General features: G+C 40.1%; 1 protein-coding gene across 4 annotated transcripts in view; it reads right to left on the bottom strand.

Moving 5' to 3' along the window:
- Nucleotides 1–7,889: 7,889 nt before the first annotated feature.
- The window catches only part of LOC131360469 (ephrin type-B receptor 3-like), a 38,137-nt gene continuing 30,294 nt past the window's right edge, over nucleotides 7,890–15,732 (bottom strand). For 2 of the 4 annotated variants that reach the window (XM_058400979.1, XM_058400980.1), the window contains exons 11-16: nucleotides 15,429–15,676; nucleotides 14,892–15,107; nucleotides 14,654–14,803; nucleotides 14,371–14,564; nucleotides 12,215–12,370; nucleotides 7,890–9,439 (exon numbers count right to left, since the gene is read on the bottom strand). In XM_058400979.1, the coding sequence (XP_058256962.1) occupies nucleotides 9,331–9,439; nucleotides 12,215–12,370; nucleotides 14,371–14,564; nucleotides 14,654–14,803; nucleotides 14,892–15,107; nucleotides 15,429–15,676 (1,073 nt within the window). In that variant the 3' untranslated portion in view covers nucleotides 7,890–9,330. The remainder of the gene's footprint in view (nucleotides 9,440–12,214; nucleotides 12,371–14,370; nucleotides 14,565–14,653; nucleotides 14,804–14,891; nucleotides 15,108–15,428; nucleotides 15,677–15,732) is intronic. The other 2 variants (XM_058400981.1, XM_058400982.1) reach the window with 1 other exon arrangement.

Genomic DNA, 15,732 nt, shown 5'->3' with positions numbered 1-15,732 from the left:
ACACACACACACACACACACTGTCCACTGTCTCACTCTCTGTCTCTCTCTCCATCTGCTATTATATGATTTGAAAGTGTATTTCATTATAATGCGTCTTTAATATCCCTCTGTGCCCTGTGTTATACATGGGTTGTGTCCCAAATGCTATTACTGGATAGCAGTGATGAGAACACCAAGTAGTGGTGGAGTATTAGGTTTGGGACAGGCCTGATAGCTCTGCTTCACACTCACATCCTGTTAAACCAGTCCTTCATGGATTCATGGTTTTGGGGCTTTTGTTTCTTTTTTCCTTTTGTTGCCGATATTAAAGCCGCTCTTTCTCTGGCTGTACACTGGAGACCTGCACAGGCATTATTACAGATCTGAATAAACGGATCAGGAACAAAAGCAACAGCATTCAGTCTCAGGAAAAGTCTCACATCCAATGAAAGCCCAGACTTTTGGTTCAGTAAGAAAAAAAAAAAGTTTATCTTATAAACGATTTCATTTAACAGTTTTGTTTCTGGAAAAATTGCTGAAAGTACAGTATGACCTAAGCGTCTGTCAAATCCACAACATTATAATGTCATTACAAAAGCACCAGCCAAACACGCAACCATGGAGACCGAAAAACATATTCCATAGTAATTAGTGACAGGATGCGTCCCAAACTACTTCAACCACCTACATGCTAATTAGAAGTTATATTCATGAAGGATTCAGTATTTTCGTAATGAGTCACTCATTTGAAAGCATCAGTATCAGTCACTACCATTTCACTGAGTCATTTCTTTAATTTATTTGCTGCCATTTCAATCACTGAACCAAACACTGACTGATTTGGGACTCAATCTTAACGTCTAATTGTGAATTTGATGTGGATTTACATCAGATACATTAGCTTTGTTTGGCATTATATTTAAACATTAATCATTTGAGTTATATTTGCTATTTCATGTACCTCAAGCTTCATTTCCATGTGAGTCACGGAGTCAAATTCACAACCAAAATTCTATTGGATGTCCAGTGAATCAGTGTGTGTATGAATGAATCTTTTGGTCATAACTCAGGTACTGTCTATTGTCCAGCTAATCACAGTGTGAATAAGTGAGTCATTTGGTCATGACTGGGGATTTTCTCTTGTTCAATGAATCAGTGAATCATTGGTTAGATTCTCTTTCTTGTTCAGTGTATCAGTGTTTGAATCTGTAAATTCGTTGGTCATTACTGATGTTCTGTATGTCATTCAGTAAATCAGTGTTTAGATCGGTGAACTGTCTGGTCATGGCCATGATTCAGTCATTCAGTGATTCAGTGTTTGAATCAGTTTGTTGAGTGAGATTCGGTCTTGTTTAGTGAATCAGTGTTTAATTTAATATCTAAATCAGTGAATCTTTTGGTCATGATCAAGATTAGTGTTTAAATGTATAAATCATTCGGTTACGGCTGAGATTCTTTTTCTCTCTTGTTCAGTGAATCGATGTCTGATGGTCCTGCCCTGTTTCTGCTCGTTCTCTGCTTTTACACGGCTTTGTGCTAGCTAAATTATTAACATTATTTCCAAAAAATTGAACGTATTTCAGCGTCCATATTGCTCAGTTGCCTAGCAACACTGTCCCCTCCCCACCCCTCTCACCCTTCATGGTGAGATTCAGGCATGTCCTTGAGGTTTTTATGTTTCCGCTCAGGTTAATTATGTGCAAATGCAGCATTCACATAAAACTCACTGGACAGAAACACACACACGCACGCACACGCACGCGCACGCACACACACACACACACACACACACACAGACAGTGGGGCGTGTCCAGGTATTCGGCCTGTGCACTTCAAAGACAGACTTTACCCTTTGAAGTCAGGATTGTAAAAAAAAGTGCCGTTTTGCCTTTTAGTAATTGTTCAGCTCGCTGGTGTTTAACATGCTGCTGAGTGATAGAGTCGAGCAGGACAGCTGAAGTCAGTTCACGGTCGATGGAGAGCCTTCAGTGAAATTACAGCTTTACATACAGAACATTAGGCACCCTACAAACACACACACTCAAAGACACACACACACACACACGAAGGGCAAACGTTTTAAAAAATGAACTGAAGGATCTGCCTAAAAACTGGATCTGAAGCTGATTAACTGACCGATTAGAACATTACGACTATTCAGGAGGCACTGCTGCGTTTTTAGCACGGTTTCTCGACACTTCTGAAAACAGTGCATTTGTAGAGAAAAGCTTGTATAGTGTATATAAAGTTCATAAAATAAACAGTTCATCTGCTTAGCATCATTTTGTGACAATTTCACTGTAATTACATTCACTATATTTAGAGAAATTGTCTACTTCGTCTAACGTATAATTAAATGATATGAGGTAGCAATTACAGCATATTATTTTTTTATAGCTTATTATAAAAGCTATTATTACATTTAGGATGTGTGGGCTGTGAATTCAACCGTCTTTGTGGGTGTGGAAGTGGGTGTGGCCTAGGCCGAAATCAAGTAAAAACACGACGTTCTGGAAGGAAATAATCTGTTTTACCTTGTTTTAAAAGGCATTAAAAGTAATTTGACATTTCCTCTTAAAGTTTTCCAACCTGGAATCTCTCTACCAAACATGAAGAGTCGTGTTTCGGCACCACAGTTCTGTGCCAGAGGCGATGTTCATGGTCATTTAGAATTGAGAGGAACACAAGGAAATAAAGGTGTCTTTAATGTCCTGTGTTTAAAGGAGATAAACACAGAGTTTGAGCAAAGTTTAAAGAGCATCTGTGTTTTTTGATATTTCACTTGTATTCTTTTTAAACGCCTGAAATGACTGAACGAGCGAGCGAGTGAGTGAGAGTGAGTCAAAGATGGCAGCTCGCCTTTGGTCCTGTGTTTAATCTCGTTCTTGCTGAGGAAGGAATGCTCTAGTGGTCCGTCGACATCTCATTAACTGCGTGTCGATATTTATCAGTCTTAATCAGAGCTGTGACAGCACACGCTGATTATTTTCAGGCTGAGAAAGCAAATCATGGTGTCGACGTCCTCCTCACTGTCCTTGGTGGAGATTAAAAACCTGCCTAGAGCAGAGACGCCATCGAGACGAGCGGCCAATCTCGCTCAGGAGGAGAACTCCCATAAGGTGAAGTGCAGGTGCTGTTACTGGACAAATTCCCTTAACTTTCTAGTTAGCTAAGCTCATTTTTATTTTATTTTCCTAATATTTGTATATTTATGTTCATAATATACGACAAATTCCTTGTGCATGTAAACCCAAGATGATTCTGATTCAGACAGGATTTATTTTTTAAGGTGATCAAGCAGTTTTGTAATAAATCTCTCTCACACAGGTAAGGAGTTTCTAGCAGCTTCTTTTACTTAACAAAGTGCAGCTCCACAGCAAACCTTATTATAATGTTCAATTATTCATTACTTCCTTTAATGTCTTTTTATTCTTTCTAACCTGCTTCCAGTAGTGAAGTCAGTACATGAACAAAACGATGTGACCCGAAACGACACGAGTCATGTGCAGGCATGGATGCAAATGTATGGTTTTATTTAAATGTAGAGAGCAAATATCCCTGGAGGGCAAATCCACAATCAAGGTCAGAAAAATGAGCAAAGGTCAGAGGATCTGCAAAAGAACAACGTATGCAAAACAAGAATCAGAAAGCATGAGATCATATAACCTAATTAGATCATAATCCTGAGAATGTGTTCAAAGCGAGAGCAGGCTTCGAATCAGCACTGAAGGAATCAGGAGAATCATCTTCTAATGAAAGTTATGTCTGAATTCTTTAAAGGGTGCATGTTGTTAGTACTCTTTGATCATGGAGTCATGGAGTGCATCATGTGAATGAATTTGTGGTGGTGGATGGTGGGAGATGGAATCCACCAGCTGAAGTTAAATCCCAGGAACACAGAGCTGCTGTACATCGTGTAGATCATTCTCCATGTCCAGTGATCTCTCCAGACATCTCTCACATCTCTCCATCCATCACTGCGCACAGCCTCTGTTTACCTCTGTCTCTCCTCACATCACTCATGCAGGGTTCTCCTCTACCACATCAGGAGGATGTTTCTCTCCACACGAGGCCACGCTAGTGCTTCATCATTTCCTTCTTCATCTCCACACGGAACTACTGCACCTTCATCCTGCCAGAGTTCATCCTCTGCACTTCATCCAGCTTCTGCAACTTATCCACAATGCACCAAGTGTTCTATCTATCTATCTATCTATCTATCTATCTATCTATCTATCTATCTATCTATCTATCTATCCATCCATCCATCCATCCATCCATCCATCTGTTGTCTATCTATCTCTGTCTGTCCGTCCGTCCGTCCGTCTATCTATCTATCTATCTATCTATCTATCTATCTATCTATCTATCTATCTATCTATCTATCTATCTATCTATCTATCTATCTATCTATCTATTCATCTGTCTATGTTTCTGTCCATCCATCTTTCTCTCTATGTCTCTCTGGCCTGATAATTTAATATGGGGAAAAATAATTAAGCAGCCAAATGGTTGCTTCATTAGTTACTTTAAATATTATTTTAAAGTAAATAAATAACATCATCATCATCATTATCGGTTTCTTTCTTCTTGCTGACTCTGAAAAGCGAAATTAAATCCTGCCTGTCCTCTCTCAGTGTCTGTCTTTCCAGTGCTTGTCATATTTATCCACATACCGTTAATATATTTGACATAAAGTCTGTTTGCATTATTATAAACTGTAATTATGTAAATGAGATAAATAAAGAGCTGGAGCTGGAGGAAGTGAGTGGATGTTTGTAACACTATCGCACAGAGCAGGTAATAAAACACAGCTCCAATCACTGATTAAACACATCACCTTCTGTCTCGCGGATTAAACCCCGTCTGTCTGCCCTGCTGGACCACTGGAGGCTTAGCATAGTGTAGCTTAGCTCAGCATAGCTTAGCATAGTATAGTGCAGGCTTCATTCCTTTAATTCAAATTCATCTTAGAAGATCACTTAGCTGATGCTCACTATGCTAAATGCCATACTAATCCAGATCACTTAGCATGATTAGCATGTGACATAAGGTAACAATAATAACTTTCTTTATCATTAACTCTTTTAGGAATGAGTAACGTTTAGCACAGTAAATCAGCAACTAGTGTAAATTTATATATGTATATTAACTATTTGGGTGTTTAAGCTAAAAGTTATTTTAGGAAATATCTTTTTTAAGCTTAAGCTAATTAAGTTGTTTGGCATGTTTAGAAAGTTCCAGAAAGTTTCTTTAGCATGGTTAATGCACACAATTTCGCTCTTTCATGAGTTCATGTTTTTGCTAATTTGCAGAGATTTGACTAGCATTAATGTTAACATTTGATTAAAGGGAGCTTTACAGGAAAATCACATGCATGTGTTACTGTACAGCTATTAGCATTAATATCCATGCTGGTCAGTGTTCAGTTGCTTCACTGGAGCTCTGTGTGTGTGTGTGTGTGTGTGTGTGTTAGCACTAATCCAGCAGCAGTTATGCAGCTGCACTTCAGATCCCAACAAAGGCCAGCTTGTTCTGAAGAGGACATTTGGGACGGAGACGGTGAGGCAGAATATTTCAGGGGGTTTGGAATGAGATAATCCATCTTTATGTAGGGGCAACGTGGGGTGCACATTTACCCCTAGGGGATGGTGTGTGTGTGTGTGTGTGTGTGTACAATTCCTGGGCTTCAAAACTCACATTTACCACAAAAAAACATAAAATACTGAAATCTTCATGAAAAAAGATATACAAAAACTCCAACAATAAAAACCTCAAATATTTAGACAGAGAGAAGTACACAGCTGGGTAACTATTGAGAGAGAGAGGGAGAGAGAAAGAGAGAGAGAAGACAGAAAAAGACAGAAAGAGACACAGACATACAAAGCCAGAGAGAGAGTGAGAGAGACAGACAGATAGACAGAGAAAGACAGAAAGATAAATACCTAGAGAGAGAAAGAAAGATAACTATACATGAATTGACAGAAGGACAGATAAGTGACAGAGACAGAGGCAGACAGATAATTAAATTCAAGACAGACAGGTGAGACAGGTTAAAAGACATTTAGAGAAAGAGACCGGCAGTGAGACAGAGAACTAGATAAATAGACAGACGGATAGAGAGACAGACAGACAGTGGAAAAGTAATTAGTTTTATGACTCAGATTTGACCAGTTAATTTCCCTGTTGGATTAAAGCACAAAACTGTAACACACACAAACACACACTGACCAATTAAACAGCGTGTGTGTGTTTGTGTGTGTGTGTGTGTGTGTGTGGGACAGAGAGATTAGTGTTAGTGTGTTGGACAGGTTGGAGTTTATGCTAACGCTACTCTGTGTCTGATGTCAGCTCCTGTCTCACTGCACAGATGCGCGGCCAATTAGCCAACTAGCAGGGGTGAGACAGGACAGGATTACAGCTAAGGACGAGGGGGACAGAGAGGAGGGAGAAAGGGAACGAGGGAGAAGGGAATGAGGGAGGAGGGAATCAAGGAATTAGAGAGGAGGGAATAAGGGAGCAAGGGAATGGGAGTCTTTAGGGAATGAAAGACAAGGGAACAAATAGGAAGAAACAGGAATCATCCTGTCTCTCTCTCTCTCGCTCTGTTTCTTTCTGTCTCTAAAAACTGTTCTACCACAGTTCTGAATTTTAGTCTCATCAAAAACAAAAAATTCTTCAGCAAGCTGAAAAGTGAAAGACAGGAACAGAAAGGAAGAATCTCACCTCTCCATATAATCAGATGTGACGTGATTGTGAAAGTCTTCTTCCTGGTTAGAATGTGCAGTAAATCCAGTTTTGCATTTATTTTTTAATCCCTACGTTGAGTAAGTACAGGAGTCATAAAATGTATGCGGCAGATCTTTATTTTATTTTTCTGCCTCCTACATGTATAGTTCTTTTTCCCTCCAAAACATGACTCCTCCCCCTTTTCTATTCCCACCAGTCGTGTTCCATGTTGGCACAGCCACGCCTGAATATGCTCTGCGAGAAGGTCAGAGCAAAAAATAAGAGCGTGAATAAAGTGTATGGAAAGTTACAGATTTATAAACTCTCCAAATCAAACATATAAACCACATAAACACCATCATCAGCACAGAGGGCATGTCCCAAACCACATACTGTTCACTACACACAGGAAATGAGTGCAGATTCAGCTGCTCCTTAATCTCTCTGTCTTTTCATCTGTCACACACACACACACACACACACACACCTAATCTTCTTCTGAGACTTCACCAAGCACAGAGAGGAAACAGTGCATGAACACACACACACACAGAAAAATCCTTTTTAATTGGAAGAGTGAGAGAGATTGAGAGAGACAGACAGTCAGACAGACCAAAGGAGGGAGGTATACAGACAGTAGGAAAGACAAAGAAGCAGAATAAGATACAGTAAGAGAGACAGACAAAGAGCGAAACAGCAGGACAGAGAGATGAGAGACAGAGAATGAAAAACAGAGAGGAACAGACAGAGAGAGATGGATATAGTAAGAGACATTTATTTTTTATATTACTGACCTCATTCACTATGGATTATTGATCTGTCTGTCTCACTCTCTGTGTGTGTGTGTGTGTGTGTGTGAGTGTGTGTGTGAGGTCTGTTCCAGGCTTTGAAGAAGATATCATTTTGCACAGAAAAATATAAATAAATGGACTATATTAATATAAATAGTCATCATTTTTTTTGCATATATTTAAATAATTATTTGATTCGAAGAATTAAAAAAATAACATTTTCTCTCCCATTTTATCACAAAATCAAAACACGCTTTTTTTTTCCATGTTCTTTTTTTTTTATATCTTAATTTTTTTTGTTACAAAACATGAACAGGCTGTTTAGAACAACAACATTACAGGGTTTATTTTCCTAAATTAATATGAGATCGTTATGAGGGTGGATTTCTCCTTTTTTTTTTTTTTTTTTACTTTTTTTTTTGGGGGGGGTGGTCTGTCCTCTTGTCTGCGTGTCCGATGATTCCGGAAATAAAGGAAATAAATAGCATGAGGTCAAAACAGATTAAACAGGTGGAAAAAAGTCCGTGAGAGATGAAACAGAAACGAAATCCAACTTCTCTATCAGTCTCTAAATGAAGTGTAGAATATTATAATAATCTAATATGCATATATCATCATATCCATAATGCATATGCATGGATCATATTTATAACACATATGCATATATTCATATTTATAATAAAAAAATTGCAATTCCTTTTTTTTTTCCTTTAAAAAAAAACGCCATTATTAATTGTCCATGGGTTACAGCTGATTGAAATATAATTGCTTTTCATCACATGCGGGTTTTATTCGCCAACTGTGGAGCTAAAGCAGTAATGTACAGTATTCATGTGCATATTCAGTTACTAACTCATACACACACACTCTCACACACACACGCGCTCTCACACACACGGGTTACACACAAGGCCACGCCTCGGAGACGGCAGGTGACGGCCATTTTGAAAAAGAAAACAACGAAGAAGGCTAATCAGTGTTTCAGTTCGTGTTCTTAGTTTAGGATCTACATACAGAAATGTATTCTGGGTAATTTAGTGAATAAATTGGTATGATCCTAAACAAAGATGCACCTAAGAGAGAGAGAGAGTATTTGTTAGAACATAAAATAAAGAGTAGAAGGGTTTATTCCTAAAAAAGTTCTGTGGCCTCCGGGCCGTGTGTCGTCTCCCCGATAAAGCACCTTCAATATGAAGATGAATACACACACACACACACACACACACACATAATAAAACATATCCTAGCACTAGATGGATGGAAGGATTTTCTCCTCGTCAGTTTTGTCCTTTCAGAGTTCAGAGCGAATGGAGTCCATATATTTATTCATCTCTTCCATCTTTCGCAAGAAGTGACACGGCTCAGAAAACAAGGGGGCGTGTCCCACCTGACCGTATCGCAAAACAAATTCAAATCACACATGCAGACTGGAGTTTTGTTAAAAATAAAAACAAACAAACTATAAAATAATTGTAAAAGTAGAGAAAGTGTACGTCCGAAATCACACCCTATTCACTACATAGGGCACTATTTGGGGGAGTGAGCCACTCTGCAGTCCTGTTCTGAGGGCATAGTGAATGAAGGTCATCTTGTGCACTCGGGAAATCCCACAATGCACTGCGAGAGGTGAGTGTCCAAAGGAAGGAAGGCAGAATACCCATAATGCACCGTGGTGTGTCAGGGGAATAGGGAGTAGGGCAGGGTTTCGGACACAGGGACAGTCATGAGGCACCGCGAGCTAGGTTTTTTCTGATTGGTCAGGCAGCCAGGGGTTTCTGCGCTCTCACTGGTAAGCTCTGGATTCATCCCCGCCCCCTTTTTTTCATGTCTCACACCTGCACAGGTAGCGTTTGGTTCATCTGCAGTCTCATGTCCTGAATGCTGCTGAGGATCTTCTTCTGGTGTCCGGCGAGTGTCACACCTATCCTCAACAGATCCCTGCACACACACAAACACACACAAAACATTTATTAGTTAAACAGGTTCATATTAACGTGTGAAACTTTTTCTTCAAAACAAACTGACGGAATGTTGCCGAAATAGATGGTCATAGCGGAGGTTACATCAGCGGACCAATCAGCAGCTTTGCTTTAACTCCCACTCATTAAAATGCCTCTTTCATCCTTCCTTTCTTTCTGTGGCTTCCTCATTTTCAGTCTCTTAATTCTTTCCTTTATTCCAGTGGTTTCTTTTCTTTTCTTTTTTGGGCATTAAAAGAAATGACAAACTGTTTTTTATCTTCTTCTCTTTCGATCTGTCATCTTAAATCATTATTTATTTCTTTTCTTCCTTTCTTTTTACTGAACTCAAAATGTTATTTATTACTGTTACAACCTCCGGGATATATTTTGTTTAAAAAAGTGTGTGTGTGTGTGTGTGTGTGTGTGAACAATGACAGGTGAAATACTGTTTTAAGGTTAAGCAAACAGCACTCAGCGAGATAGGTGTGTGTGTGTGTTTGGAAGAGAGAGTATATGAGTGTTGTTCATGTTTGTGGGGGTTTGCAGTGGGTATAGGGGCCAAGGTCAGGTGGTTTTGGTTAATAATTACTCAATTCATTCAGCTCTGTTGACCAGCTGCTATTTCACACACACAAACACACACACACACACACACAGACACACATACACACACACACACACACCGTATACTATATTCCAAGTACTAGATTTGCATGAAATCAGTGTTTCAAAGAACACATCCTCACACAACGATAAAAAGAGAGAGTGTGCGTGTGTGTGTGTGTGTGTGTGTGTTTGCACTATAGTACGTGAGTAGGGAGAGCATGTGTGTAAATGTGTGTGTCGAAGTGAGTTTGTAGTAAGGTGATGAATTGGTTATTAAATTATCTAAAGTAAAAAACTCCACCTGCTTCCTGTGTAATCTAATCTGTGTTTGTTCAACACTACAAACAGGTAAAACCACACACACACACACACACACACAATGTCCTTGTCTCTGTTTAGTTTATTTACCTGGCAGACAGGAAGTGGAAGCTTTATGTCTTGTGTTTAGTGTACACACCGCTGAAAGGGCAACGTCGATACCATTCACTCACATTAACTCACATCCCTTATACACACGGTTTAGTGTGTGTGTGCATATGTGTAATAAAATACCACATTATACCTTTATACTGATATATCTATTAACTGATGTTATATATATATGTATCTATATATGTGTGTGTGTGTGTGTGTGTGTGTCGTATGTAGTGAGCAAGTGATAGTAAGTTATGTACACACTGATAGATTTTATTTCACATGAGTGAAGTCGAAAGATTCTCCATGTATCATGACAGGAAGCACACCACACACCAGCACATCTGTCACACTGACTAAGATATGAGTGGGTGGGGCTTAATGGGGCGGGGCTTACAGATGTCCAGTTAATATCGGAGAGTTTAAAACACTGTCCATCATTCCAGATTCACATGTCACTCATTTCATATGTTGTTTTATTGGGGAAAAAAATAGACTTTGTTGTATTTGTGCGTAATAACTTGCATAATAAATAAGTGTGGTGACATCATCAGTACAAGAATAATACATTTTTACTGATAGAAATAATTATCAAAATCAGTAATCTTTTCTCATTTACGTTCTAATGAGTGATAATTATGAATATAATAATATATTATTATTATTAATAATATTATTCTCACCAGACACTGATTATTCTTATTATATATAATATATATGATATTAAATTGCACTGACTGAAAGTAGAAAAGTGTGTGTGTGTATGTGTGTGTGTGTGTCCTGCCATCAGCAGTGAAGAAAAGGATAATAAATGACGATCATTAGCAGAATTAGCAGCAGAGCGCCACCTGTCCGGTTGCCAGATTGATATAAATGAGTGCTTTAGATAAATGTGCTCGTGATTAATGTGCGATTAATGTGTGATTAATGTGTGTTATTATCGCCGGTAATCATTTGTTGATCTTAAAAGACCTCGTTTATTTTCGTTGGCTGTTGGCGTGACCTCTAATCGCTCTTTACCTGTTCAGCGTGTTGCTGAGGTTAGATGAGATATAAGCTTCAAAGAGTGTGAGATCTGGGACACAGTGTTTAAATGAGAATGACTTACAGTAGCTCATATGGGAATGTCTGACAGCATTTGGGATGGAGCCATAGGGCGGTTTAGAGTTTTCTTGCACGTCTGTGTGTTAGACCTGCATTGTAATAGCTCAGTACCTCTGTGTGCTGAATGCTGATCATTAATTCTAGTGTATCCTGAGTTTCGTTCCTCAGCTGTGTTTCATTCGTGGGTGTTTAGTGTTTTCTTTCTCTGCTTGTTTGTTCCTGATGTTTAATTATGTCTCAGAGACGAGTCTGTCCTGTTTGTCTTGTCTTTGGGTTTGTCCCTCCGGAGATGATGGATTTTTCTTTTCGGGTGTATTTAATGTTCCCTCGTTTCCTCTTTATCCTCAAAATATCTGCGTATTCTTCCTGTGAGAGCGCTTCATTCTGCACTGGGACTTCATGATAATGAGCCACCTGTCTGCCTGTCTGTCTATCTATCACTCTGTATTTTTCTGTCTGTCTGCCTCATTAAATCTTGTCAAATGCGTCTTTAATTCTTTTATTAATTTTTTTTTTCTCTCTCTCTCTCTCTCTCTCTCTCTCATTTTATCATCTATACTTTTTACCGTTTATCACATGTATTTGTTTATCGTTTATTGTGTGTGTATATTTTTTATAGCTCACTCACTCTGATGTCATTTGGGCTACAAGGTCAAAGGAGGCGAAGCCGGCGTTCAGGAAGTTCTCTCTGTAGCGGCTCATTTTGATGGCATCCAGCCAATCGCTCACTGTGGTGAAGGTGGAGTAATCAGGAACACTGCGGTCCAGCAGAGGCTGAGACGCTCTACACCACAGACAGACAGAGAGGCAGATAAAGTGAGAGAGAGAGAGAGAGAGAGAGAGAGAAAGAAAGAGTGAGTGAGTTTCCTCCTCATATTCAAAGCTGATGTCACTATCATTTTCTCTAGCTCTGTTTTGGTTTCATTCTGTTCTGGTATTTTACTTTCTCTGTCTCTGTCCTGGTTTTATTCTTGTTTTTTTTATCTCTACTGGTTCTGTTGTTCTTCTGCATGTGTTCTCATCTTGGGTGTGGTTCTGCTTCTATTCAGGTGTGAAGTATCGCATCGTGTTGTATTTAGTGTAAAATCATCGCTGTGTGATTGTGACACACACGTTTCAAAATGATTCTCTGGGAGCCGGGTGAAAGTGAGTTTAGACTCTGATGTCTGCGCTCTGAGGTTCTAGCAGCTCTTGGCTGATGTGTCTGTGGAGCTCGAAGCCTCGGTGGGATTTTTAATAACACAGCGTGATGAAGACGAGGGCAGTGAGGTCACGCCGAGAGCAAAGAGCTCCCTGTGTTCTGTCTCTACGCTCCGCTGAGGCCTGTCTGCTCCTGACGGCATTCAATTAATTAACAATTAAGAACCGAGGAGGAAAAACGCTACGAGCAGTGACACAGAGGTTCCATTCAGGAGAAGAAGAGCAGATGGATGGAGGAATGGCTTTAATAAGCTCCTGATGTTCCTCAGTTAAAACCCTGAGGTTATAAACCGTGAGACTCTGATGTTTTCCTGTATCCCTCACTCTGATGTTCTCCTGTAACCCTCATGCTGATGTTCTCCTCTATACTTCACGCTGATGTTCTCCTCTAAACTTCACTCTAATGTCCTCCTGTATCTCCATCTCCATCTATCTCTCTATCTCTCTCTCTCGCTCTCTCTCCCTCTCAGCAGGAAGTCTCCTCTCTGCTGGACTGTTTAAATCTCGTTAGCAGCTAATTAAAACCATTCTCCTCACGACACTACCACAATTTATCTAAGTCCTCATCGCTAATCTCCTCAAACCATCACTGAGAGTGACCAGAGCATCAGACTCGTCCAAGATCTATTTTTATTCGATTATTTTACTCTTGTTAACGATTAGCTAACAAACTCATGCTAGTTAGTGAATTACGCATGCTGTCTATTAACTAAATGTTGGCTAGACAAATTATATGATGTACTAAGACATCTGTTCTGTTGTTGAGCCTTTCAAAACTTGCTAGCTGTATTTTCTATTAGATAACATTAACTGTTACTCGTTAGCATTTATAAATGTTTTGCAATATTGTCATAAACAACACTAAATGTTCCAGCATGCTGTCAAATCTCTATAAAAGCACCCAGGTGTTGAGCTATTACATTATTATTTTCTTTATTAACACTTAAGATTACACAGCAGTAGTAGCTTGCTATTGGATGTTTATATTTAGCTAGCACATTACAGTGTCCGGTTTTGAACACTAGGTACCTTTTTTAAAAGACAGCCCATTATAACCAAGCTAGCCTTAGAAAACACAACAGCAGATAATGCTGAGTTATCAATTAGAAGCATAGAGATGCCGGAGAGTGTTGTATAACGAATGCTGTAGTGGCCTTGAGACTCATTTCATATCGCTTTGTCACTGAGACAAATTACACCCGAACACTTTATACAAATCACATGTAGCTTGAAGCAATGAAGCACTGGGAAAATCTGTATGGGGTTATCGAGGTTAACAGCTGAACAACCAATCATACAACAGCATGTGTGTGTGACTGCCCGGTGAGCTGAACAATCACAGACGCCCCCGAGTCTGCTAATAAGAAGTGTTATATAAGAGAAAATGTTGTGTAAAAGCCTGATCCTGTTCACCGTAGTTTATTTAAAATTGTAAAACTGCAAATGTTTTGAGATTTGACAGGAATAACATTCATAAAATTAAATAGCAATCTTCGGTATTTCATTTATCCTTTATTCCTGGTGTGTCATCTGTACACTGTTCTTAGCCAATCAGAGCACAGGAGTATATGATGTGTTTCTTACCCGCACGGTGTGTTGGCTACCACTTTGAGACTGGCGGCATTACGGATTAATTTGTCGAGTGTGTTGACGATCTGGGAGAATTTGGGTCGGAGATTCCTCTCTTTCACCCAACAGTCCAGCATTAACTGGTGCAGAGCCGTAGGACAGTCCATGGGTGGGGGCAGGCGATAATCCTGTTCCACTGCATTAATGACCTGTACCAGTAAGAGTCATCACATTAACACTCCCTCAGGACCACTGTGATGTACGTCTGAGAATCTGAACAAAAGCGAGACAAACTTACATCCTGGTTGCTCATGTCCCAGTATGGCCGCTCACCATATGACATCACTTCCCACATGACGATTCCGTAGCTCCACACATCGCTCGCTGAAGTGAACTTCCTGTATGCGATCGCCTCCGGAGCTGTCCAGCGAATCGGAATTTTCCCTCCCTACAGATAAATATAAACAGTGTTATATAGCGATCAGGGCTGTGACAGTGTCTTTGTGTGTGTGTGTGTGTGTGGTGTGTGTTTGTACCAGAGAGCTGGTGTAGGTAGGGTCATTGGGGTCATCTTCCAGGAATCGGGACAGGCCAAAGTCAGATACTTTACACACCAGGTTGCTGTTGACGAGGATGTTACGGGCTGCAAGGTCACGGTGTACATAGTTCATATCACACAGGTACTTCATCCCACTCGCTATTCCACGCAGCATTCCGACCAGCTGGATCACCGTAAACTGACCATCATTCAACTATAGGGAGGAGGAGAGGAGGAAGAACAGATCAATAAAGAGATAAATCAACAGAAAGATATTCACTTATGATGAAAAGGACTCAGGTGTACAGAAAGAGAGAGAGAGAGAGAGAGAGAGAGAGAGAGAGAGAGAGAGATGGATTTAAAGATTGAAAAGCTGGGAGACAATAAAAGAGAGAGGCAGACAGAAGGAGAGAAAGACTAAGGGCAAGAGACACAGACATGTAAACAAACAAGATCAAAAAAGACAAAGGGACTGACACAGTGCATACACCATGTATATATTGCGTGTGTGTGTGTTTGTGTGTGTGTGTTTTACCCGTAGAAATGAGTCAAGAGCTCCGTTCTCCATGAACTCTGTAAGGATCATGACGGGCCGGCTCTTGGTGACCACACCCTCCAGCCGGATGATGTTTGGATGGTCGAACTGTCCCATGATGCTCGCCTCACTCAGGAAGTCCCGCCTCTGCCGGTCCGTGTAGCCCACCTTCAGTGTCTTAATGGCCACAATGATCTCCCTTCGCCCAGGGAGCTTCAGACGACCCCTACACACTTCACCAAACTCCCCTAAAGAGGGAGCAAGAGAGGGAGAGAGGGGACAAGTGGAGGAGAGACCAGACAGG

Source organism: Hemibagrus wyckioides, linkage group LG10 (genome assembly GCF_019097595.1).
Source record: "Hemibagrus wyckioides isolate EC202008001 linkage group LG10, SWU_Hwy_1.0, whole genome shotgun sequence".
Lineage (NCBI taxonomy): Eukaryota > Metazoa > Chordata > Actinopteri > Siluriformes > Bagridae > Hemibagrus > Hemibagrus wyckioides.
Note: the sequence above shows the minus strand (reverse complement) of the source record. Positions and strands in the feature narration are given on the sequence as shown.